This window comes from Tyto alba, unplaced genomic scaffold, assembly GCF_018691265.1.
Source record: "Tyto alba isolate M040663 unplaced genomic scaffold, T.alba_DEE_v4.0 Super-Scaffold_11, whole genome shotgun sequence".
In the NCBI taxonomy this organism is placed as follows: domain Eukaryota; kingdom Metazoa; phylum Chordata; class Aves; order Strigiformes; family Tytonidae; genus Tyto; species Tyto alba.
Genome location: NW_024881273.1, coordinates 7800071 through 7828013, shown reverse-complemented (window position 1 = coordinate 7828013; position 27943 = coordinate 7800071). Strand labels below are relative to the sequence as shown.

General features: G+C 38.2%; 1 protein-coding gene across 1 annotated transcript in view; it reads right to left on the bottom strand.

Moving 5' to 3' along the window:
• Window positions 1–870: 870 nt before the first annotated feature.
• Window positions 871–27943, bottom strand: part of CDK5RAP2 (CDK5 regulatory subunit associated protein 2) — an 87171-nt gene continuing 60098 nt past the window's right edge. Inside the window, 13 exon segments of the mRNA XM_033012028.2 lie at window positions 871–1518; window positions 2393–2439; window positions 5793–5931; window positions 7900–8046; window positions 10334–10593; window positions 12459–12707; window positions 14094–14215; window positions 14423–14612; window positions 16496–16612; window positions 21004–21129; window positions 22272–22456; window positions 23251–23299; window positions 26069–26301. Of these exon segments, the coding sequence (XP_032867919.2) occupies window positions 1459–1518; window positions 2393–2439; window positions 5793–5931; window positions 7900–8046; window positions 10334–10593; window positions 12459–12707; window positions 14094–14215; window positions 14423–14612; window positions 16496–16612; window positions 21004–21129; window positions 22272–22456; window positions 23251–23299; window positions 26069–26301 (1924 nt within the window). The 3' untranslated portion in view covers window positions 871–1458.

The following is a 27943-nucleotide window of genomic DNA, read 5'->3' as shown; positions in this document are numbered from 1 at the left end:
CAGCCGCACCAGCCCCGGCCCCCTCCAGCGGGGTCGCAGCTGGCCAGCTCTCCACTGCCATCTTTCAGTGAGCACAAACTCATTTTTTGTGAAAGCCTACATCCCACGTGCTTATTCTCTAGAGTGCAATATCCAAGGACCCAATATAAAACCATGATCTGGCGTGGAGATTTCCCAGCCCTGGTGCTAACCTTCCTGGATGATGAAAGTGAGTTATCTTGTGTAATGGGGACACATCATCAACTTGGGGGGGGGGGGGGGGGGGAACAAACCCCACGCTCTGTGTGAAATTCATTTAGTTCAATAAAGCCATGATTGTACCATAAAGTCTACTTTTGTAACCAAATATCACTTTAAGTTATGGTCTTGTTAGAGTTAAACTAAACTATCTTCCCACTCCCCCAAGAGCAGGTTGCAGGCAGCCAGCGCTGCTGTGAAACCGCGTGCTTGGGCAGCTCAAAGCAAGGGCAGAACTGCAGGATGAGGGGAGCACAAATATTATATGTATCAGTGTGAGAGATTACACAAATCTTACTGTGGGTTTTTAATTTAAGAAACATTTTTCAGAATTTCTGGCAGAAAAATGGATTTCAAATCCGTTCGGCTGTGACCCTCCTGTGGCCCTGCCCTCCCTGCACGGAGCTGGGACAGCTGGGATGACACTGAGGTTCTGCCAGCAGCACGATGGCTTTCAAGGGTGGCTTCTCCAAAGCAAGTTCCCAACCCTGAGCCAGGAGAAGCTCCTGCCCTACCTTACAACCGCTGCGCAGAGGGCTGGGTTCGCTTTAGTTGAACTCAGAAAACACACTGAACAAAGAAGCCACTTTAGTGCTCAAAGTCTGATGTTGAAAGCAAAATAACACAAACATGTTTGTGATTATTTTTCATTTTAATTGTCTGATTCTAAGTAACATTTTCAGACCTAGCATCAATCTAAGTTACTAATAGGGCAGTAAGAACGCTCAGCATCAGGCAGCTTCCAGAAGAGTCTTCCAGATATGTTTAAAATATTGAACATTTTTCACATTGCTACAAAACAGTGACAACAGGCAGAGCTTTTTTTTTTTTAAACCTTCTTTTACCAGTAGAGAAACAGTTTGGAAGGTGGATGACATTCTTCATTCTTTCAGGACCTGTTTGACTATAGCAACAAATAGTTTTATAACATGACAAGTACAAATATAAAATTTCAAATGAGCCAACTTTAAAAAAATCTGGATTTTTCTTCAATACCTCCCGTACCTTGCTTCTGTAATAAATATTAAAAACCATCTTTTACATTACAGAAAACGTTAAATAAGTTATTTACCAAAAGATGTCTTTTTTGTCCTTTTTTTTTTTTTTTTTGGTCAAGGGCTGATGCCATTAAAAGAGCTGAACAAACATTTTTACATCAATAAATAGTAAGGCATAAAGAAACAATCACAGGACCGGTCTTTAGCAGTAGAACTTTCTCCTTCAGAGAATCCTTTTTTTGCTGGTATAGGAAGGTGATTTTTGATTCTCAGCTGGTGGGACCTGGTTAGAAAAGCATAATTATTACTATTTTACAGTGCTTCAAATGCACACAATTGCTCCCTATCCCTGAGCCATGACGCTGCAAAAGGATCTGCATCTAAGAGCTTCTGTGTTCAGCAGATCTTCAAATTAAAGTGATTAAGACTTCTGTAAGCAGCACGACTTCATGTCATCACTTTCTAACTTAGGTAGGGCTGAGAGAACAGCACAGCAGCCGCAGGGGGAAGTGCTCGAGGCAGCACTGCTGGTCGGGATAAGGGAGGAGAGATCCACGCAAAAGGCTGGAGGAAAATTTGAGAGGCTGGGAAAGGTACAATCATCCAGAGTAGAGTGGTGTGAGGAGAAGGGTGGGAGTTAGGAGTCAAGGAGTATATGACATCCTTCCGGGAGTGAAGTCTGAATCTTCTGGGAGAAATCAAATCTGAACAGTGATTACTTAAACACTCAAACTAATTCAATACGCTGCATTAGCAAGTAGCTGTTTGCAAAAGCTTTGCCTGTTGGGTATATATTTAAAAAAAACCCACCACCAGTTATTAACACATACATAAGCTGTATTCAGCGGGAGCCAGGTTATTGGACTGTGATCTGCTGAAAATAAGCTACTGGAAGAAGATGACGGACATGAATATTAATCTAGGGAAAGCATCAGAAAGGAGAGGGTTTAGCTGTTTACGTGGTCAGCCGTAAAACTCTAATTCAAACATCAAATATTGCAGAATATTTATCATACTAAACTGCTGTCGCCCAGACTTGATTAGGCAGCAAACAGAAAGCAAATCGGACTAATTCTGCAAAATACTACTGACACAGCAATGCATATTTCTAATGACTATATACCAAAGGTATTAAATGCAAGCAGAAATTTACTTACTTCCAGGTTTCCTCTAGCCTTCTTCAAGACATCATGAGTTAAAACCACTGGAAAGAAAGAGGAGATTAAAACCAATACTGCACAGCCTTTCCCTATCCCGTTTTCAAGTCTCATGACCAAGTATTAAATAATGTATGAACTTGTAGCCACACATGGGCAGTGCCCAGGCAATCACACACAGCCCCCTACCACCACTTCAACCTTCTCTCACCAAAATCCAGGACTGTTCTTTCCACCAGAGCCCTGCCCAGAAGCTCAGGCCGAGGTACAAAGCTCCAGTTGCAACAACCCAAGATTAAGGGGCAGCGCTGGACAAGCAGACAGTCAGGGAAGAGCAGGAGTCGCTGCTCAGGACACAGGGCAGCTCCGAAGTGGTGCCACCACTGGGATGCTGTTTCCTACCCCCCGGCCCATGTTCCATCGAGCACATAATCTGCTTTTCAAATCTAAACATCAGGGAAGTGGTTTTCAAGTTTTTCTACCGCACCGAGAACAATACATGGGAAAATACATATAGCGCATCACTACATTTAACATCACTGATAAGAACAGCCCCCTGCAACACTGATGACCTGGTTTCCTTGATCTATGTCATTGAAGGAAGAATTCGTGTTAATTTTAAGGGGAGATGATGCATGATCTAACTACAATGTGATCTATTAGAGAACCTACTTGGGCGGGGGGAGCATTTAGGAGAAGGAGAAAGACTGCAATGGAGAGGTTCTGGGGATGATGGGCTGGGAAGAGGCCAGATGGCAAAAGAAGTCAGCCAGATTCTCCAGTAGTTCAAGGACAAAGCAACCTATATATGCTTAAGGGAAATCACATCAGTGGCTTGCTCTGAAGGGTTCCAAGTTTTCTCTGTTCATCCAGCTAGCTTGCCTCTATGGGGACAGCGCAAGACCTGTGAATGGAGGAGGGGATGCTTCTAAACAAAACTGATATTTAGAAATGTCAGGTTAAATATGTGATTCTCTAGTCTGTGTCAGCTCCATAACTGCTGAAAAATACCATTCACAAGTACCAATTTAATATTCCAGTCTCAAAAATAAACAATTTAGCCATAATAAAGATTTTTCATTACAATAATAAGAACCCAACAACTCCAAGGGTATAGCTGTCATGAGATAATTATACCCTTGGCAGCATACTGCAATTTGGCACTGCATTGTTACATGTTCAGAGGTTCAGATGAGGTTTATAAGCAATGAGTTCTCTCACCAGAGAAAGCACACAGAAGATTCTGAGCCGCAAGAATGTTCCAGTCTCTGCCTCTAAATACATTTACGAATGCTCAACTAAATGACAGGGAACCTGAATATCCTCAGTGGAGGGGCCAGTTAGCAGGACGTTTGGGGAATGATGACAGGCAAGGTCACCTACTGCAACACCTTGCTTCCTTACTAGCAAAAGGAGAAAGGAAGAAATATCAAAAACAAGTGTAAGCATCCTAACAAAATCCAGCAGCTTCATATGATCCACCAGTTTTGTTGTATGCTTGGTCAGGAATTTGTGTACAGATGCAATTTAGAAACATTTCTGAAATTGCTCTTTAAGGCAAAGGTAACTTGACATCCATAATTCCCATAATCAATGGAACTTACAGAAAATCCTATCTATCTAGGTCTTTTTGTGCAGCAGAGTGCTCTCTGCTCATAAAGAACTCTGCTAGTAAATTCATTTCACCTGGCAAACTAGATTTTTCTAAATCAAAAATATTAAATTCAGTACATGAAGGGAATTTAGAGAATCTGACACTAACAGTGAAGCTGCTGCTAGCCAGGCAGCACTTTGCATTAAGGAGATTTCACAAAATACAGGCTTCATTTTATTCGGACTTAGTTCAGAGGAGGTTGAATGTCCTGAAAAGTAGTGAGCAAAATATGGGGGAGAGGCACTGTTTTCTTTTTGAAAGTTTGGCTGGGTGGAGTGGCTGCGGGGAAAACATTGTGTCCATAAGGGTAAATCTCTGTTGCCCAGCCCTGCTGAAATTATCCCTATGCCTGAGATGCCACTGGGACTAGGAACTGACCAAACTAAACCAGTAAATCAACCCCGGGGATATTATTTGGACAGACATCATAGAATAGCTTTGATTTTTATATGACAGCCTCAAACTGAGCTATTTAACTTTAAAAACAGAATAACATAATTTCAGATTTATTATAAGTAATTTGTACATCATTCAATACGGCAATTCTGAAAGAAGTGACCAAAACCCTGCCCATGAATGCTTTAAAAAAAAAAAAAAAAAAAAATCTGCAGGCAGAAGATACATGTACCATAGATATAAAAATCACAGGCTATGGAGCAAAAAACCATTTATTCCTCTACATTGCATTTAAATTACTTGAGTAATGGCCATTTTCATAACTTTGTATGTCATGTAATATTTTAAAGTCTAGATGAACTACTGATAACACAAGTGCCATTCCAGCATAGACTAATGAGTCATTTAGTCCCACCTCTCAAGAGAAGGTAAAGATAGATATTTAAGAAAATTAAATCCTCCTCCCACAATACACTTATTGCCATAGCATGAAGGTAGAGAAGAGGTTAGCTCCATTCAAATCTCTTCTGGTGAGTGATTAAAGCAGAAGAGATGGATCTCTTCAAGCAGACACGTGGTTTAACACAGCTACAATATAGAGCAAGTCCCACTTGTTTTCATGTTTCCAGATAATTTTCTAGATATGACTGCTAAGGGCAAAATATTTTCTCACAGCATGTCCTAATTTTTCTTTACAAAATGACTCGTAGTAAGCTGTTGTTTCTTCCTTGTTCTGAGCCTTCTGATCTCTTGCACTTCTCAGTCTGGTGTAGAGTTGATAAATCTCTGCTGTAGTTTTGGCTCTTCCCAGTATTCAGCTAACTAGTGCAATACACTCAACAGACAGGCACCTCAGAAAACCTAAAAACCTAATTCCACATTTATCAAGACTGAAGCAAAAATCACAATTTTGAGAAGGACAGTGTCAAAAACTTTGTCTGGAATGGTCTACAGCAACTTTGCCTTTGTCAGGAACTGTTGTAGGATAGAAAACTTGGGGGGCAGCAGTATCTGAAATGAAGTAACTCGAGTAATTAGTGGCAATTACTGGCAGCTGCATGGATTGACACATTATCAGTGGGTTGTGTAAAACCATGAACTGCTTCTCATGATATTCTATGCAGCCTTTTGTAGTTGGGGAACTACTTTCCATTTGAATGAGGCTCCATCAGTTCTGCACAGTCTGAACCTCCTGAATTGTCACTAACAACTGAGAGTGCACTAGGAAACAGCAGTCAGAGCAACTGCAAACGAACAGGTGCCTATGTTCATTTTGTTGTTTCTCCATTTGTAGTGATAGCCACAGACTATAAAAATAAATTCAGAATCCGTAATAAAGCATCCACTTACACTGGTCAATGATGACCTTCTCCATGTTTTCCTTCAGCTGGTTTGTGGAGTGCAAGCGTTTCACTGTGCTATGTAACTTCTTCTCTTGCTCAGACAGTTTCTTACGTAATCTAAATATTTCTGCCTTCATTCCTTCATCCTAAAGTAAGAGAAGAAAATATTATATTAAGGTATTATTTGCACATCATGAATTGATAAATACTTTTGTTCAAAAGCCCTCAAGCTTCCTTAGACTATGAACAACTTAAAGGAATGAAACATTGCTGAGTGCCTGTCCTTCCACATTCACATCCCCAATGACATATGATTCTGTGACATCCACCAAGAGGCAACTACAATTCTTAGCTGGCTTTTAGTGCTATTAATTTTTCTGAGAAAAGTCGTAACACCAATGCCTATTTTTGTTTTTAAGCTTCCATTCCTCTCTTCTTTCTTCCCCCCCATTAGAAAATACAAGGCAGGCTAGTGCTATGGGATCAGCAAGTATCCTGTCTTCCAGGTTCAGAACTTCCAGCTTCCTTCTCCAGTGTTCTGGTAATAGCTGATGCTGCCTCTGTCAAAGGGCAAAAAGGCATTGTACAAATGACCTGGATAGTTTTTTTGCAAAATTATTTGACAGTACGCTTATTTAAGGTTCAGTTTTCACCACCAATTCCAACTAAGTTATGGTTAGTATCTTTTAAAAAAGGTCTTTGAGTAGCCCCGACACAGTCTGCCAGTATCACTGATCTGGATCCTCATACAAACTTAAGCTTGTACATTTTTCTTGTTGTACTACTTGTTAAATAATAGCATCTTCTGGAATTCTTCCCTAGCATTTAGCTTTTCAGCAGAACTGATTACTCACAACTCCTGTGGGGCTGAAGAGAAGGCAGTGAATGCTCAGTATCTTTTAGAATCAAGCTTCAAGAGATACTCTTTCATATACTGCAATTAAGACATCAGAAGCAACCTAACGTCCTTAAGATCTCAGGATGTTGGATAAAAAATTCTGGAAAACATTCTATTAGACTCTGATTAGGTGTAGTCCTGGGAAATCTGTCACACACTGAGGTCAGATCTTGAGAAGTGACTGATCCAGATCAAGGTTTAGCTCAGTATGACAGTAAAGTAGTAGATGCATCACACACAGACTGAAAGACCCGTGTGTGTGTATATGGTGTGTTCTGATACTGCAATCCAGGCTAACATATAGCTGTCTATATAGAATATACACATACAGATAAAAATGGAACTATACAAGCTTGCCAAGCCATCCCAAAGAGGGAGCCACAACATCAGTGAAGTATATTGGACAGCACAGTTCATTCTTACTGCTTTTGTCATTTTACACATTTAAGGGTGCTAGAAAATAACAAAAATGTTATTAAAATGATATATAAAATATTTACTTTCCTAAAGTTCTTTTTTTTTTTCCCAGCAATATCCCGCCTCCCTTAAGAAATACATACAAAAACCTCACTGAAAACACTTTAGATTTATTTTAAAGTCAGAGTTTGAAACAGTTTCATTACTGAGTAGTGATATTATGACAGTATAGATAATTCATTCTTCATTCAGTTTACTTCCATTCATTTGCATAGTGCAATCCTTTTTTAGTTAAAATGTTATAAAACTTGTCTCAGGGTTTTGTCACACTTTAAAAAAATCATCTTATTTTACAGCTTAGGCATCAAAAACGTAAAAGGAAAATGTGGCTCAGATCACATCAAAGTTGCTGAAGTTCTTGTTGTTACTAGTAGATACAAAATCAAATTGAATTTGGTTCTATAACAGTGAGTCCAAACCTTTTCTTGTTGAAATGGAATGTTTGCCACCTGTCTAGGTTTCCTGAATATCATGTAACAGGGTTTCAGAGTACATCTTTAATATAAAGTATTTTGTAAATGAACACCCCCGTATACGATCTGATCAGGAGAGAAAGCCAGCACACGTTCAGCCTTAGCCTTCAGCGATGAGAGCTAACTGAATCCATGTGTCCAGAGAATGGGCATCCTGGGTTCATGATTTTCAAAAGATTTTCCCAAATCACACGTTCCTAACTGGCGCATCTTCCTTGACACATTACAACAGTTAAAAATACAAAACCAAGAAACCATAATAGTACCTGAGTGCCATGAGCAGTACTGTGTACTGCTTTCAGTGGAAGGGAAACTCTCCACAGAAGTTTCAGTAAACGTGCAGCCTCCTCTAAAATCTGCTGTACTGTGTGAATATTTGCAGAAAAGCTATGCAGCGATGCCTGGTCTGGTACCTATATCATAGGATTAGAGACATGTTACATTTTGTGCTTAAAACATTATGAAAATGTAATCTTAATTAATGGTTTAAATCAGTTGGTATGATTTCATATTTAAGATGATGTACACAGCTATTGTGTGCCACAAAAGCTAATTTGTTAGTTTACAAAGACTGCTGAATTATGCATTATTTGAGAATTTCAGGGAGGGAGGGGATTCATCCTAATCAATAACCATGATTAATAATAGATTATATTTACTAGATTTGCTATGCTACACAGTAATAGTTGGCAACTCTCTTCTTTCTCCATTTGCATTTTGTGTCATGTTATTTGAAAGTCAAATGATTACAGACATCAATTTAAGCAATATAGATGTTTCTTCCCTAGCAGACCCTTTAAACTGTTCCATTTAATGCTAAAATAACTATCAGGACACACATAAAATGTTTTCCTCTGCTGACAGATGAGAAAACTAAACTGAAGAAATTGCATAAATGGGAAATAAAGGAGGGAAAGAATGCAAAGGGAGCAAATGAATTACCAAAGCAGTTGTGAGACAGAAGGGGGAAGGGTAATGAAAGAAAAGCATTCACAGTTCCTGCCCCATGCAGCATATCATTTTAATACTTACTTAGCATTGTTATCTAGCCAGAAACCTCCTGTCACATAAAATATCCCATTTGCTAAGTACTCTGAAACTTCAGTGATGTAAAGCTTGATAGGAAATTGCAAATTGTGAAACTTACTGCTTTTATCTTTACACCAACAAAACAAGTTAAAAACTTAGAGAGATTACTTTTTCAGTCATTATCAGTATCTTAACTAGGTCATTTGAAAATATATGATACTTCAGAGAGTCTTAAGTGTCATTCAGACATCATTTTACTGTGTGAGCACACATGTGATACCACAAAAAGAATTTCAGAATTGTTGAAAACTGCATCTTCAATAGATTTACTAATTATAACTAGAAAAATAAGTAGCACAAATTTATCCATGCAGCTAAGACCTTCTGGTTTTTGAAGAGCAGTGAGCATGGTTTTTTATAACATTTATATTATCATAAAATCATAGGGGTGAAAAGGACCTTCATTAGTCACCTAGTTTCCCACTCCATGCCAGGAAAGCATTACACGTAATTTTTCAAACATTCATGTAATCTGTTCTTAAAAGCACCTCCAGTAACAGTGTCTCTGAGCCTCCATTCCAGTGTTTCATTATTTTAACCACTGGCATGTTGGTTTAAATACCTGATCCAAGCCTTTCCTGTTGCAGTTTGAGTTTCTTAGTTTCTTATTAGCTGCCACAGACACATACAGATTATTTTGTTGAAGCTTATAAAGTAGGTCTTATTCAGTCTACCCTAAATATCCAAACATTCTATGATTAACTGTACCCCGAAATTAACAATATTAAAGAAGAAAAAAATAGCATAAGTAAACACTATTTGTTCTCCTGATTCTAGAGGAAAAGGATTGACATTATTCAATACAAGGCAAACATTTTGCTGGTTTAAGAATTACTATGTTTAAGACTACAGCATGACTTGATATCACTGTGTCACACATGATGCAGAAAGGATGATATGTCTTAGAAGTCAATATTTGATCATTAATGAGATATTCAAGTTTCTAGACTGGCTACTGATATTGCTAAAGTGTTTAACTGATACCAGGAAGTGGAAAAATATTAAAAAGCTTCCCTAATATGAAACAACCTTCATTAGCATGCATCAATCATTAATGTACAGTTACCACCTGGTGTTACTGAAGGGCTGAATACAAGGGAACTTTATCAGCTGTGTATCAGGTTTCTTTTAACCATCTTATATTTCCTGGGTTTATCCCAAGCCTTCATTACAAAAAAATCTCCTTAATTATTTTTATCCTTAGGTAACTGATACATAACCCTAGTTTAAGCCCTTTCTAAAGCATTTCAGAGTTTTATCTGCAGTTTTTTAGTTGTTTTTGTTTGGCTTTATCGTTTCCAGTGTAACAATCCCCAATTTCCATAGTAAAAGCAAGTAGTTTCACCTCATTTCAAGTTCCGAGTAAAAGTGAGATTGCTTATTAAAGGACCAGAATTAACTGATTTATCCACAGCCTCACTAACCCAGAATCACAAATAGGTGCCTGCATCTAGATGATGAAACTTGGACTGTCAAGGTTGAGGTGTCCTGACAGAATTATTCAGTTAATGGAGCTTGCTGCACCATTAATCTGGCTCTTTGCTTTTGTAACCTGCACATTTTGCACCTCTGGGTAGAATTCACCACCCTTTAACAGCTTTCACTGTTTACCTTTATACCGGGCTCCTGCAGTTTCATACCGGTGACCTCTCTTAAACAAATCTCCATTTCTGATAAAACCTGTTGCCCTTCTGAAATCCGTTTCCGTAGAGCATTATAATCCTCAATCAGGCCAAGAACGTGGCGCCCGTTTTTGTCTGCCCACATACGATGTCCAGGCACAAGGCGAGGGGTACATGCCGTACTGGAAGATGAAGTGCTACCGCAGTGTGAAGTGCTATCTAAATCATCTTTAGAGGCTGAATGCGTACCTGGGACAGAAAAATCATTTAATTTTTTTTTTTTATCCTTACACGTAGAATCAACTGACACTAGACTTCTTCTGAACAGCAAGTCTGGGATATTGATAACACACATGTTTCAGATACTTCTGGATGTACCCAGTTTTGCTAACAAAATGCAATGTCCATGTTTCTGCAGCTCACAAATGTTTCTGCTGGCAGCAGAGCATATGCAAAGATTTTCTATATATAAAAATAGAAGAAGGAAGAGCATATTGGTATAAGTTAACATGCATTAAAAAAAGACTCCCTAGATCTACTTCTCTTTCTTTTTTTTTGGCTGATGATGCACTTGGACTCAGGAAGCAGGGAATCACAGCTAATTTTCTAGTACCATGCCATGTATCTTCCAATATTTACCTACATTTATCTTTTTAGCACCTAGTCAATGTTCTAGATAGCTCCCAAAATCAAGTCATAGTCAGAAAATCTAAAATACATCCCGATTAATCGACAAATGTAAGTTTCTCATTAACTCCACAAAAAGTACGACACCTTCCATGGCTATACCATACAAAAGATTGTATCTATAACCCACCCCCCTCTTCAGACCCTCCAAATTCCCTAAGTACCTATAAGTAAAGACTAATCACAGTCCATCTAAAAAGCTACCAAATTCAGCTCTTGACGTTCCAAGGAGTCTTTCTGGTCCGTATCAAATCAAGCTACTATAACCCTATTCATCATTTTCTTAAAGAAATAACAAGCTTCTCCAGCTCCTATCTACTCTACCTGATGCAGATCAAAAGCAGCATCTACAACTCTATCTAGAAACTACCCAGGAACAAAGGCAACTTGGGGATACTGGTGGTACGGGCTCCCCACAACAGCTGTTCCACACCTACCTGATCATGACCGGAACCGTCCCCACGTGGAGCACACGGCCACAATTTAGTGTTCAAGTATAAAATGCACAGAGAATGGCAGCAACCGTTTGTTGCCAGTTATTTGCAACATTCAGCATCCTCCTCACACGTACGAAGTAGCGCAGAGTTATGCTCATTACGTTTTTCATCTGAAGTATGACTGATTGGACATGGTGGACCCACAAAAGAGGTAAGGTGGGAAAACTCTCTGTTATGCCTCACGAGCTCTCACACTAACCCTCGGGCTGGTGCTGCTTGCTCTGTGTGGTGCATAAGGCTGAGGTGGGCATGTTCAGGTGAAGTGTACAGACCCAAAAAGCCCCATTACTACTGGTTCCCATAACAATGCACAGGCAGTAGGAGAGGTGGCTTTATGCTGGAAGTATGGAGAGCAGTTACTATGCGGAGTACTTTAGCAGCAAAGAACATTCTTGTGCCCTCTGTATGCCATGTTCCTCTATATTGGGACAGTAACCTAACCCTGAGTGTAAACACTACATTTTCCCTAATTTGCTAAAACTGTATCACTTAACAGTGATTGAAATAAAGGTAGAATACTCCTCAAGGGCAAAAAGGGGACAACTGATTTATACAAAGACCATTTAGCACACTTATTGATCATTCTTGAGTAATACTTACTCACCCTTAGCAAGCGCTATAGAGCTCTGCATTAAAAAAATAACCCCCAGGTAAGCAAAATTTATGGCAATTTAACGTAGGCATCCTTCCATCCCAGAGACTGTCTGCAAATGCTTTTCTTGAATGAAAAGGCAGTGACAGTTGGAGGCTTTAAGACAGTGCAGTGTGCATTTCAGCTGCCCCTGCACTAATAGCTCTAACAGGAAAGGGATCTGAAAGGTTGATGGGCAGCTCCCAAACCTGCAGCTGATGATGTATGGAGCTTTAAGACATTTTTAAAGAACAAGGCACAGGTTTTACAGTATAAGAAAAGCATGTATGACACAGTACCATTCATTCCTGCAGAATGCTGAGATTCTTGTTTGAAAAGGTAGTTGATATTTACAGCTGACACTGATCCCGCTTCCACTCTCTTTTCTTTTGAAAGCTGTTCCTCTAATTTTTCATGCAAAGACTTGTTTGTCTCTATACTTCTTTCAAGCTGCACTCGCAAACTCTGTATTTCAGTCAACAGTTCATGTAAATCAAGTGGATTATTCTGATCTTTTCGGAATTCTTCTGATGCATCACATCTGGGATCTGAGACAATTTCAAAAGAAACACTTAACATCTTTAACAATTAAAATAATATTAGCCATTATCAGAATGCTGAGCAAGTAAATTATAGCCAGTGTTATCCTCAGTATTAAGAATTAACTACAAACAGCATTAAGATAATGGTTTGACAAAAAAAGCACATCTTAATTGCTTCTACTCTTGAAAGATTTAAAGAGCCGAAAATTATTTTTCACTTTGTCCATAAAAGCTAATAAGTCTCAGGCCAAAAGCAAAAAAAATATAATAAAAAGAGAATTAAAAGGATTTACAAAACTTGAAGTGCATTAATGCACAGTCTGGGGAAAGAAAAAGGAATGGGTAATCTTGGAGTGCGGAGGAGGGACGGAGTAGAATTTGGATTTTAAATTTATACACAGAAGAAAAAAGAAAATAATCATCACCTGGCAACCAGAAGAACAAATCTGAACCTGAAAAAAAGGGCAGTGTTCGTCTTTTCATAGAAGGAGGTGAGTACACAAACAATTCCATGTATTCTTTCATGCTGAAATCAAACTGTTCTCCAGACAGTAGGAGGGGGCTCAACTACAAGAGAAGGGTGCTGCTGCTCTCTAATTATATTCCCAGTTCTTCAAGGAGACTTACTTCCATCATTGAGCCAGCTTTGGCTTAAAGGCTTATGCCAACAGGGCTGCAGTTAGGCATGAAATACAGTGATTGCGGGGCGCATTACTTAAAGTAGCAGGAAGAAAAAAAGACAACTTTTACAAGAACTTCCCATGGAAAATTTGCTGGATCCTGTAACAGGTATGCAGCAACGAACAGCATTCCACTTTTTTACCTAGCAATACCAGCAGCCATGTGGCAGTACAGCTTCCTTAAAAGGGGTAGAACTCAATTAAGTCTTATTCCTTCCCCTCATCTTCAGTGACAGAAAAGCCAACGGGAAATTATTAATGTCTCATTCAGAAAGCAGTGCCAGCACTTCTCCCCAGCCCTAGGGAGAAGACGCTACCCTCATATTCAGACAAGAGAAAGCACAAGCTACCTGAGTAAGCACTACCTGTGAGGATGCAGCAGCATGTATTTAGATGACAAGTAAATATCTAAGATCCCCATGAAGCTTATCCAGCCTGAGCCACTGAATTTTCAATATTTGTTTTTAGCTTAGCTAAAAAGATAAAGGAAACTTGGGCGTGCCTAGTCAGAACAAATCACACGTCTCAACCTCACAATTACACTCTAAGGAAAAAGCAGCATTTTATCATCAAGTTGTCAGTTCTACTTTGCGTAGCAGACAAGTAGAAAGAAAGAAACAGTGATCTAGCCCTCCTGTCCTTTGGCAAGATCATATTCACAGAAGGAAGGGTTGCAAGGTCTAAGGGTATAGAAATAATTCTGTATTTATACCTGTCTTCTTTCTCCTTGCTTCTTCCAACTTTTCATAAACCTTGATCTCAGTTCGGAGTGACTGCAGTAACTTCTCATTTTCAGAGAGCTGACGTTGCTTTACATTAATTTCTGTTTGCAACCTGTTAAGTCCCATAAATGGATAAGTTAAATTCTTATATTTGGTTGCAAAATCTAAAATCCATTCCCCTTTCCTCCATAATTCCTCCCTTGCCTTTTGATTATATCTATGCACCTCATTAATGTTAATGGCTATGGCTAAACACATGCGTGTCACATTGACAGTTTTCTTCTCTAAATGAATGTCTAAATGTGGACAGAATCAATACCTGTTTAATTCATTACGACTGCTGTAAATTTGACATGTCAGATATCTGGTTTCATCTTCCTTTTGGCCAATTTGTTTTTGCAACCTTTCATTTTCTCTCTTGATGCATTCATAATCCTCATGAAGGTGTTCAATAATTGCATTCTTTTTAGAAAGAGATTCTCTTAACTTTTCATTTTCCTTTTGTTTATCTGAAATAATAAGAAACACAAGGTATTTGCAATGCCCACAACCCACTAAAGCTACTCTTTTTAACAAAACCAGCTTTTTCAAAGACTGTCAGAAAATAGCAGCTGCCCTCATGAGTTTTAGGATTTCAGTATTTCAATCTTCTAATGACTTTTGCCAGATGCATTTTCTGTAACAGGTAACATTTAACCCCCAGGACTCATGAAGGCTCAATAAAAACCTGTGTACAGCCCTACATGCCAGATGTGCCCAACACCTCTTGGAACGTGGTCCGAAGAATAGTATTCAACAACTAGAGGCAGCAAGATCCCAAAGCGGGTACATGAGGTTTGCCAATCCTCACAAAATAATGGATTTGACTTCTCTTTAGGAAAAAAAGAACTCAGTGGGATCGTTCTAAGGCATGTTGCAGCCATGTTCCTTTTTGACTCACAGAAATCCCTCTGTCCTCTCCTTCCCAGCCCTATTCATCTGCTGAATGTATCACACCAGGTCTTTCCTTGGCACAAGCTGTCTCTCCGAACTGGTTCTGTGACAAAGAATTACTGACAGGGGCAACTGAGCATTTTGAGACAGCTGCAGAGAAGCTTACAGGGACCCCAAGTTTTTTGTGACCCTATGTTTACCACTGGAAAAGGAGGCAATCTTGGCAAAGAAACAGCAGGGAGGAATCATGCCATCACCCCAAAGTTAGAACAGCATTCCCTCATCTTCAGCAGCCTTGTTGAAAGCATGTGGAAATGGCAATCCCCATGTGCTGTTCGAAATGTGCATCACCAGCCTCTCACTACCGAAGGGCTAAGCTAAGACTGCAGCCAGAAAGCACCTGAGACCAAAATACTCAGGAGGTATCTAAGAGGCTTTTCTTTCCCTCGTGAACCTAGCAATAAACGGAAAAGAAGCTCACAAACTCCACAGATAACAACATTATTTTAAAATGCAAGGGTGACAATGCTCTACTCATTATGGTCCTTATAAAAAAGAAAACCTGGTATTATCAGATCATACTGTCAACCATGGAAACAGACAAAAGTGGGAACATATTAATTAAAAAAGTAGAACTTGAGCAAACTGATAAGCACCAAGATGCACCAAAATAGATGCAAGAATACATGACGCTGGAAGAAGCACCAGTGCTTTTACACAAATAGTCAGAAAATATAGAGAATTATAACCTAATTGTGGCTTAAGCTGCTTTTAAGAACCTAGTTGGTGAGCAGTTGGTTTTCTTATGGGAAAAGAAGAGAGAAGACTTTAATATTCTCTCTTCACAGGTGTGAAAATGAGGGAAATTTAAAATTAATCTCAGAGATCACAAATACTTCTAAACAGATTCCCCTTAGTTCTGTTCTCTTCTGAAGTGTTTCCAAAAAGATGACTTGGCTTGTCCAGTCAAACCTCTGCAGCAGACTTCAGAACCAAAGTGTAATTAGTTTGCTTCCCTTTGCAACTCTTCTGTACTGAACAGTTTCATTTTCAGCAATAATGCTATTCTATGGCTTTTGCATTTTCTTTCTTTTTTTTTTTTTTTTTTTTTTTATAAGAGGGCTTCAGAATGGAAGCATGAGGAAAAAGGAGCAGCAAAATGGTAATAAAAGACACAGGGGGAAGAGGGAAAAAATTTATCAAAAGAAGGGAATGCAAAAAGAAGAATGGAAAAATGTATCAAATGGAAAATGCTACAAATAAACAGAAAGAAGTAGCATTACTATTACTCCTTTATTCACTGTCAACCTCAGTTTGAATGCTTACAGTTGAGCATGGAACTTCAGGTATGAGAAGAATGGATAAGTCAGTTTAATAAATGGACTCTTATTATTTTATTGTTTTCTGATCTGGAATGAGTTGCATTCTACTCCTGTAAAGCACAGTTTTACATTTTTACCTCTGGATCCTTTTGCTAGCATTGCATTCAGAACTTGATTTTGCTTCCTCAGGAAATGTATTTCAGAAGTCAGGGAATTATGCTGCTCTGAGCCATGGATAAAAATGTTTGCAGAACCTATAAATATATACATAAAAGATGATTTATGAGTCATCTCTAGGTCATTAAAGATTAAACTTTCCAGACAAGAACAATTTAAAAAATTGCAGAAAAACATGTTATGAAAGATATTTCTCCCCTATATATTTTGAAGGTTATCCCTACAGACTAAAAGGCAGTTCAGGTTAATGCCAAATAATCCAATGCCCTGCATCACAAGTACCTCTCATTGCTGGGCAACCATTACCAAAATTGCAAAATTGCCCCTGGCAGTCTTTAACTATCAGCAAATACTCTTTTGTGACACCGCTATTCTTTGAAAATAATGCAAACTGTAGGAAGGTTTACCATATATTTCAGTCTTGCTCTGTTCATACTCTGTTGCATTTAATGACACCATTGCAGAGGACCACTTGATACGACCAACTAGTCCCTGGTGGCTAATGCAGTAAGTAACATAAATAGTCTGGTAATAGATTTGTTTCCACGCCAGTCTACAGCATAAGGCTGGATTCACTGTCTTTGCCTCTGATTACAAACTGAGAACCCATTTATGATCACAGGGATGAAGATTCATCCCTCTTAAGAGGGATATCTACAATTTAGATACCAGAGCCAGTGTTGATCAACCATCAATAGTCTTAGGGAGAAATGGGCACCTCCAGACAGTGACCCATCCGACGTATTCTCTACACACCTCGCTGAGGATGAGATGCCTTGTCCTCTGAAGAAATGTACTTCACTCCAGTGCCTCCATGAAAAGCTCTGGGTGACCAGCACAGATTTAAATGTCTTTTAGAAACTTAAAGGTGATGAATCCTACTCTGAGGATCTTACTGCACTAGTCATATGAATATAAGAAATTGTGTATCTAGTCAGTCAAATTCCAGCCTAGTTAATCCTCATAATATACTGTATTTATGCTACTCATCCCACAGCAATGTGTAATGTTACAGACAGTCTGAAAAGTGCCACATTCCTCTCTCAAGGTGGCTGCCTCTGAAATGCAAGCCAAGTGATTGTTATTGCCCTTTATAACCTGCTTATCGACAGTAAAACACTTCAGGGCCCACCGGAGTTAACATTACTATTAAAAGTATTTTTCAGTTGATTGGTTATCCCAGTATCTCCTACACTTTAAAGCTTGAGATAACTACATGAGTGTCAACTATTCAGTTAATAGAGAAATAACCAGCTGGCAAAAAAATTAGCTGAATGTATGAGGAGGATGCCTTTCAGCTCTGGCAGTTCAATTCAATTTGACGTGCTGCTCTTCCTCTGAGTAATCTCATTTTATTGTAATCCCAATTGAAGCTTTTACCTACTACCTAACTGGGATGTAGTGTGCCATGATATGCACCTCTTGTCGTTACTGAAAGACTCAAAGACTCTAGAAGCCTGGCACTAATGGCATTTTACTATCTATATGTTAAAGAGTTGAGGTAGCTATGTGAACTCAAAAGGCTTTTTCCTTTCAGATTTTAACAAAGCAATTCAACTTGAAGTGGCAAGGCTTGATGGTCTCATCTTGATTCTAATTTAATTTATTGCCCATCACCCAGCTTTATCCTATTTGAAAAGTTATGCTATCACAGTTCTATTGAAAGGCTTTAGAACATAACTATTAGTTATCTTACATATTAAGGGATAATGTAGAGCCAGTGGTAATAAGGCCACAGTCCTGCAATTTGACCCACTACTGAGACTACTACTCCTTGCAGAGCCCTGCTGACATCAATTATGCTCTCCATAGATGCAAAAGTCCATCTAACCGGAGTAAAGTGGAGCATCAGGGCCTACAATTGCAATACACTTGAGTTTTCATTATGTTTTGTGATGAAAAAGTAAGTGTTAAGGAAGCATACCTTGAAGATTTCAAAGGAAACACTGACTGAAAGACAGGCACTATTGAAAATCACAGCAGAGAAAGGAAATATTCATTCCCAGGTAAAGCAAAATAAAGGCATACTAAAGCTGAAGATAAGTCCAAGTAAATACATTAGCTACTTGTGGGTTAAAAAAAGCAAACAAAAACTCCTTTTAATGTTAATTGCCGTTAATAACATTTGAAACCTAGGAAATTCAAAATTAAGCCTTTGATTTTATTTTGAAGACTAACATTTGAAATTATCGAAGCAATTATTTTAGTTCTACTTGCACTGCAAACCTCAGCTCTACAGTAACGATGTAGTCATTACCAGCACTTGAGTCATTTATAGAATACTAGAAGCCCAGAGGCATTTATATGCTTAGAGAATCTAAGTATCAAAAATAGCATGGCAAAAATAGTGGGCAGATGTGTGTATATACATCCATATAATATTTATCAGACAAGAATAATTCTATGCATTAACTTTTGTTGAACAAGTAACTCAGTATCACATGAATTTAACAGGCTCTCAACAATCAAGTATGCTACAACCTGGTTTTGTTTTTTAAAGGAAAACAAACTAAGGATATTAAGTTAAAAGTAAAAAAAAATGTTTTGAATTATTATGTCCCAAAGCCAAAATCTGCTTCAACTTCACTTAGGAACTTCTTTTTACACTGAAAGTCAAAAAAGCCCATCTATTAGGAAAAAAAGTAGCATCGTTACTAGAAGAGAGAATACGCGTATCCGGTAACACCAAAGAGATCTTCAAAACAGAGAGAAACAGAAAGCACAAAAGAACATAGTAGCAAAAAGGAGATGCTCTAACAGGTTGTTGCTTTTTGCCTTTCTTTTCCAAATTTCTTCTCCATGCATTGGTAGATGCACTAAGGCAACAAGAAGACAGATGGAAGGCATGAGACAGTTTATAAAAAAAATATACTTTCACTGCATTAATGGATGCCCTTGCCAGAATCTTTATGAAGCTGTAAAAGAGCTGGAAGTGTTTCAGTGTGGTTATTTCACAAGAACAGTATGCCTTTCCAGCAGTGTAAATACTTCATGAATGAAATGGATGCTTTTTATACACCTTTCCAGCACTGTAAATTATTCCTGAAAGCAAACTGCCGTTTGCAGGTATTCTCCATTTAAACAACAACAGAAATGGATCATGGGCATGATGTAAAACATAGTGAATCTAATATCAATATTAGTGAAGCTCAGTAAAAGGAAAGCATGTGTGTATTTATTGCCTGCTTCCAGTCTGGGTAATATTGCATATTAATCAACTGTCCTGTGGGGGGAAATGTGGGAAGAGAAAGAACAGAGTAAAGTATAGGAAAGCATTCCTGGTATGGTGTGTTTGAAAAGTGCAACAAAAGCATCCTTAGTGAAAGCCTGGCTACCTTCTGATGAAAAGTTTTAAACACACCACAGAGTTTGGCTTTGAAAGTTGCTGAACACTAGCAACAGAGAGAAGTGACTCAGAATCTGCATACTTACTTTTAGTATTTTTCATCCACTGCCTTATATTAGAGTTTGGAATGAAAACCAACTCTATTTTAAAAATTTCCATCAGTTTCTGTCAGGTATTTCTCATTAAAAACTCACTATGTCATTTTGTGTAGAACACATTTATCACACCAATCAATTCAAATGACAAGCTGAACACTGTGGCCTAGGCTCTGTCTTACAGATATTTGGTCCTTCTATACAAACACAAGCTGGCTTTAAAGTAGTCAGAAAATTCCACAGAAGGCATCTCAACAGTTCTGTTAGCAGCAGTGTTGTACTGACCACCCCAGGCATACATGGAGTAGGCGTAGGAAAGTTAATTCCATAAAATTCCTACTTTGGAATAATAGCAGCAGTGTAATTTAGAGCAAAGCACCTCCTCCTATACTCATACTGGGCCCAGGTCCCACTGAAGTTATGTTGATAAAATGAGCTCCCTCTCCTGCAACTGTCCCTGACTGGACATGGCAGAGAATTAAAAGAGGATGATATCCTAAAATCCAAGACCATTACGACAATAATCATATCACAAACGCACAAAAGAAAAAAACAAACAAACAAACAAATAAATCCAAACAAAACAAAACCCACACTGTTTGCTTATAACCAAATTAGAAGGGGATTTAAATCCTCTGCATGAAATTCAACGACAGCATCATCAAATGTCACAAAACTACCTGGTAGTCAGGCTCTCTTAGCAATATGTGCAGTTGTAGGTTTGAGGCTATGTGTACTCATATCCCATAAAAGATTTGTGCATCGGTACTAGATACACTTCAAGCAATGGACTCAAGAAAGAGGAAGAGGCACATTACATCTGTATTTATACCACTTTACAGGCAGCCTGGAAATGCTGTGTCTGCTGATGGAGCTCAAGATGCAGCAGTATTCAGAAAGGCAAATTTTCCAGCTGTAAAGGGGTGGGGTTTATTCAAAAAAGTACAGTAAACATTTCCAGCAGCATGATTCCTCACGCTTTAAAGCAGGAAAAGTAGATCTAATTTGTCATGAAATATATTCTTACCTTGATCTAGTTCCTTGTCTGTTACTTGTCTCTCAAGCTGCTTCCTCAGTCTCTCATTAGTTTTTATGGAGTATTCTAAACGTTGTCTCAGGATTCTAATTTCTTGCAGATGCTCCATTAATAACTCTAAATAAGCCAAGAGACCACTTCTTATAAGGAGTAAATGATTGTATTCCTTTATACTATGTACTTCTGTCAAATCTAATGTGTGCTAACACTAAAAAATGATACAGAGCTGTTCAAAATGGCAGACATTAAATATCTGACTCCACAACATTCTATTTTCATATAGTGCCCAAACCATGCATTTAGTTAAAACGCCTACTCTAGATTTTAACTTAAACAACGGTCCAGTTTTAAGACTTTAAATTTCTTCTTCCTACAAAACTGTAGCAGATAACAACTTTATCTAGTTAAAACATCCCCCGGACTGGGAAATGAATCCAAAGTTCTGCAATGCAGCTTCACATTCAGGCTCAACACAGCAATAGTATACATTTTTCCTTATAACAATAGGGAGCTTACCAGAGTAACTCAGATATAAATTTGACTTTGACTTACACAATGCATACCATAATAAATAAATTTGTTCTATCAAGTTTCATTACCGTACCTTTTCCTTCTTGCTTTGCCATTCTACAATTTTTCTTCCATTGGCTGTAAGTTTCAGCTTTACTCAGGAACTTATCTGTTCTCACTGTCAGTATCTTATTTGTCAGTTTATCCATGTCATACACTCCTGGTTCACTCTGCAATATTTTTCTCTTGAACAGTACGTGCTATCTCAGCTATTAAATTTTCATCGCTGCCTATAACAAACTACTGCAAGCATCACTTGTGCTTAGTGAAACTATCCAGGTCAAACATGACACCGCTTATTAATTATGCAGCACTTACAATTCTCAAGGAAACACAACACTAGCTTTTATAAAATTAGAAAATCTCTCTTTTTCAATGTAATAATCTCTTGACAACTGTCTATTTTCCCTTTATAAGTTGTCTATTTAAAGACCGTCTGGAGTACTGTAAAAGATGATAGTCTAAAACAACAAGGACGCAAAATAACATAGTTAATTTTGTTTCAAACAGGAGGTAGTTCAAATTATTGTCATCTCTGTATGCCTTATTACTGAAATTGCAATGATTATGCAAGATACTGGAGAGCTGAAGCAGACAAACATTCTTCATTATTTCTTAATTAGTTCCCTTGTGTCTTATTTATCACATTTTCCCAATATCTAGTGAATCTTCAGTGGGAAAAAAATTACCTGGGGGAAACTTGTTTGGCAGAAGTGCCAGTGTGCCATGCTGTCCTTCCAGGTCATGTCTGTGCTCAGGTGATCCAAGAGATGACTTTTCTGACAAATCAAAGTCAGACAAGCTATGAAGAGCAGATGGTACAGGTGATTCATCCTTCAGTTGCTGGTACATTGCGGTGTTGTTCTCATTATCCCTTTTGTGCCAAACAAAACATTTTAAAATATAAAAATTATTTTATTACTTTGGAAGCATGAACAGAGTGCATGGTGTCAAATTGACAGGACACAGGTAAAGCAAGTGAATTTACATGACAGAACGTGACAAACCACTACACATCAGAGGTGTGTATCAAGACTGAAATTCAGACCTCACTGAAATCAGCAGGAATCATCAACGGACCTGCAGCCTAGCGCTCACGTTCTGGTGCTAGGCAGTCACCTTCGCGTTCAGAGGACCTCAGGCTGCCTTGAACAGGCAGCTGAGGATTTCTGTAGCGCGGAAGAATCCCAGGCTGGCATAAAACCAACATATGCAGCATAACAACACCTGCTCTCTTCACCTTCAGCATAAGGGTGTTTTGAGACTGAACTTCAACAGCACTGTACTTCAGTGATCCTGAGCCAGCCCCCAAGGTCATGGAAACAGAAAGGTAGTGGACTATCCCTCCTACCAGCTAAAATTAAGATAATATCTGAACATACACATCAGTGTATTACGGCACATGTTTTGTTTGTTCACGAAAGGAACAATCCTGGCAGCGTGATGCTTCCTCTCAGGATCTCAGCTGTTTGATGACAAGTGGGGAAAAAAGCTTTAGTTTGTTTTCTATGGATATTTTATTAACAAAGTGGATATTTATGAAACAGGCAGCATAAGCAAAGCCCTCACAAAAAGTAAAACAGTGAAAGTTGTGCTACAAAACATGGAGCACCTTTATCAACTTATCAAACGAGTGTATGCTTGATAAACATTCAATTGCACTCTTACCTTTGAGCTAATTCATAAAGTATATTAACTTCTGTACCTATTGATTCTCCTGCAAAGCAGAAATATCTGATTAAAAACAGATATTGAGAATTATACTTTTCCCCCCCCACCTTAGATTATTTAAATATAAAATGATAAATTAATGAGAAATTAGAGAAGCCAACAGATACTCAACACACTGTGTATTAGTGTCAAATGCTGTACATGAGCCAAACTATTTATAGCCCAGCAACAAAGCAATAGATTTCTCTGGAGTTCAAAAAAATTACTAGATAGCACAGGTGCCAGATTTTACAGTCTTGGTGTTTTAATTAGCATACAGATGTAAAATACTGTACAATGTGGCAAAAGGATTAGGAGTACATGCCATTACTTCTTCAATAAAACTTATATAAAAACAATTCCATTGCACTTGGATTTTGTCCACCCAGAGTCAGGCTAACCAGTTATTCTTAATGAAGGGGCATACACAGGGTTTTGCCTGTGGTACTGCCAGCAGTAGAGTCTGTGCGCACAAGCACAATTCAGTGCAAGAGACGTGGACTCAGACACTAATTTGAATAAAGAAATATGAGCTTCGTGGTGTCACCTTGGATCCCCATATTTTAAAATTTTTGTGCAATTAAGCAAAAGTGGCAGGCAAGAGTTGCACAGCTGAAATTTCAGGGGAATGAACTGAAGGTCAGGATGGAAATGCAGAGACAGACGGTTGTTTATGCTTCTTCTTTACAGTCAATTCTTAGTACGCTGGATGTTCTTTATAACCCTACAAACATCATTTTATTTTAATGTGTGATTCAATGCAACACCATTGTGTTAGATATATTGAATTGTCTCGGTTGTCAGTGACTTTTCATAGTATATAGGATACCATCTGTTGGTTTAAAGGCATTTAATGTTTATTCACTACACAGTCTTCTCATTTGTAATGCAAGGAATCTCTGTAGCCACTGAAATCATTGAATACACTCAATCTTTTATTACACTGTATGACACACTAGCCATAATACCTTTTTCTCATATACAACTCCTTTATATGAGCAGTCGAAACTGCAGCATGCTGCCACTATCTTTAATGAAAGGCAGAATACAGTTCATTGTATCGCTGGGCCCTGAATGTTTCTGAACAAAGTGCTCTTCTAGAGCCAATTTCAGGAGGATGTCAGGGTCTTGCCCTGTCAGGGTCCCTATTTCAGGCCACCTCAAGTGTTTTGCTGAAGATGTCCGTTTTGCAGCTGACACCTGTGGAAGTATTGCTAGTTGTTTGGGTCAGAAAAAGCAACAATTGCAACAATAAAAAAAGGTCTGTCTTGCTGAATTTCACTCACGTTAGCATCCCTTTTCCATCGCTTTGCTGCTAACTTTCTTCAAGCTACGGGCTGAAGGCAATATGCACGATATACTCTCTTCCTTCAGGTGACAAATGTCAATTTTGATGCTCATTTTAGAAAACATGATTGTATTTTAGCTCTCTATTATGAAAGATAACATGCTTCTCTGAACCAGCTAGACTATTTGGCAGCAAGATGTAGGTCTCTTAGGAAAATAATTAGAAATGTTAGGAATAATATATCTCCTGATATGGTCCCATTTCTTAAGATGTTTAAGGCTTTGCCCTTCCAACTTAATGCTTTGCCAAACAACAGATGAGGAAACTGGGATAAACAGTCACAGGACGAGAGCATTTTCAGATGTGTAAGCTCCTATTTTTCAGACAATATGCCAGTTCTCACTGACAATTAAAAAGGCCTTTCTTACTAGTACACATTGCAGTGCCCTTTCCCTTGGTGCACACTCCATTCAGCACCTGGTTTTCTCTGACACCAGGACAACACCTCTCTGGTTGACCTTTCCTAGGATTCCTGCTCAGAAAGTTCTTGTTCTCCTATTATGCCCTACAGAAACCATCAAATACACACTGATTTGCAATACCACAGTCTCTTAAATTCATGAACTACTTAAGATTCTGATAGGAATTATTCTCCTCTGCATTCTAAATAATTTTCCATTTCTCACCCCCCTTGTTTTAATTTTCTCTGTGCACCATTTGGGTGGGTTTCTCCATAAAGTCTGTGGCTCTTTCTTGATACATCCAGTGACAGATGATTTTACACCTGCAATTGCAATAACACAATTTAACTTGTGTTTTTTCTACAAGAATACCACTCGTGCAAATCAGAGTGGTATTATCTTCCAACTGTCCAATGCAGGACTCCTTGCATGTTCTTTAAAGGCACTGGACATAGAAAATTGCCTAGATGGACTACTATATGATAATGTGTTCTTTCTTTCTAAAAGCACAGCCCAGATCTCTGTACTGCATTTACCCTTCTTGCAAGTGACTGCACTTTAGGGGAAAATCTTCACAAACGTGCAATTTTTTTTTTTAATTAAACGTAGATTGTGTTAAAAAACAACTGTAAGCCATGCCCACGAGAATCTTTCAATGGAGATATCTGGTGCTCAGGCTCAAAGTCAGCTGGGTTGGTTCCTGAAATTGAAAAACCTGAAACCCACTTGTAACTAAACTTCTTCTAAGCTATAACCACTATACTTCGAACAGTTAAAATACACATGTGCTAAGATAAACAACTCATAACGGAAGATGTCAATACAGAAGACAACTACAAAAGTAAAACCCAGTCTTGTTGAAGCACAAAAATTTTACCTTCCAATACAGACCTCCCTAGAAACCATTTAAAAGCAACCATGACGAAGTAAGGCTTCCTTTTCATTAAAAAAAAAAAAAAAAAAAAAGCTTCAAATTTTGAGAATGCTAATATATCTCAGACAATAAGCACAAAATACTGCTACTTACCATACAGGAATTTCCCTTCTAGCTTCTCAAACAATAGTACACTTTGATTCAGTTGCTCACGGAAGCCTTCAGCAACATAATAATCTACATCACTGGCTTGAAGCAGTTCCTCAAAAGCTTTAATAAGGCTCGTCAGATGTTGATGGTAAGCAACACAACCACCGTGGATGTCTTTAATTTGTTGGCGTTGAAAGGACAGTTCTTGAGCTTGTGAATGAACTAATGAATCATATCTGAGAATGAAATTACCTTTAAAGTAATTTTCTGACCATAAATAACATTTAAATATAACTAAAAAGTGAATGAAACTTATATTCCTAAACTATAATTTTATGTGACTCAATTTTCTTTTAAAATGCCTTTACAGCCTCAGTGAGAAATGTATTGTCTCTAACTGTTGAGTTTTGTATTTATGGGCATAACTTGTGGGCTATTATCCTTCACTTAACTGCTTCATTTATAAGACTAAGGTGATGACTTGTTTGTCTGCCTGGAAGTAACTCAGACAGCATGCAAAAGTGCCCAACTAAAGACCTTAGGAGTGAATACATTAAAAGCATTTTTAAGAATACACATCTTTTTCCTGACTATTTTTTGGTTGGTTTTTATTTATTATTATTCACTATGGAATAACAGATAGAGGTCTCCCTTATTCTGAAATTTCACGTATTTCCTGCCAGGAGCACAATATTGGACTTTCTGAGCTGATGGTTTCACCCAGTCTGAAAATTCTGCACGTCTCTGCATGTTTCTTACCAGAGACATGACCACTGACACTGTAGTGTCCAAACTCTTGCAGTCCACAAGCCAGGATATAAATTTCAACTCAGATCAATTGAATTTATTCTGCACTTGCAAATACAGACATCCCTTTTATACTGCCACTGTCTGTATCACAGATAGATTTTTTTTCTACAGAATCATACATTAGTGGAGAGAAAAAGGAAGAGGATCTGAAAAGCTACAGGGAATCAAACAAAATATGGGGCATAAACAAAATCTATGACAGTGTGGGTTGTTACAGAATTTTTATTGTCATTTGTATAGGAATAGATGCATAATTCTTTTTTTGGTCTGTCACTTGTGACTCATGCAGTTGTCCTAGACAGTGGCCATAAAAGCTTTGCAGCAATCCATACTGTCTCATTCCTTAATTTACAGTTAGATCTTCCTTTGTAAAATGGATGAGGTATATTTTCAAGGTATGTAAATTTATATGTACTTTGTAGCACAATTGTAGTTTATGACAGTAATACTAAGAGATATACAATAGTCCATGTTGGTGGTTGCTCAGTGCCTCCAAATATTTCTACTGAAGCATACTGAAGGAAGCCAAAAGGCTGAATACCTTCATTTGTTATGCTTCCTGCCATTCTACAGGCCTTCAGGACAATAACAATATTAGACTAGGGAAAAAAAAAGGAGGGGGGGAGTTAAAACAGGTTTGATCTTATGGGACCCCATTGTATGTCTGTGATTTGTGTATATGCTAGTCAAAATGCTGCCCCCAGTCTTATCATACAAAAACCAAGACTGATACTTGCCAGTCTCCCATAAATGATTTTCCAGCTCATGAGTTTATACTATAAAATTTCATTCATTAATTTCTATATATCTACTTTCACATCCTTCAAAAGAAGGCATTATGACACTCAATTGCAAAATAAATTATAAACAGAGCATAAACTTCTTATTTGACACATAAAGTCTGGTCACACAAACAGAAGGGCTAGCATGAATCTGCCAGCCAATTGCCCATGGAAACACTCCTATCTTAAATGGGATGTTCCATTTCCTTGCACTTGTCACCTGAAAAAACCCCAAGTGATGCAAAACTGTAACACTTTGCTTACAGAGGTCAGCCTATCTCACGAA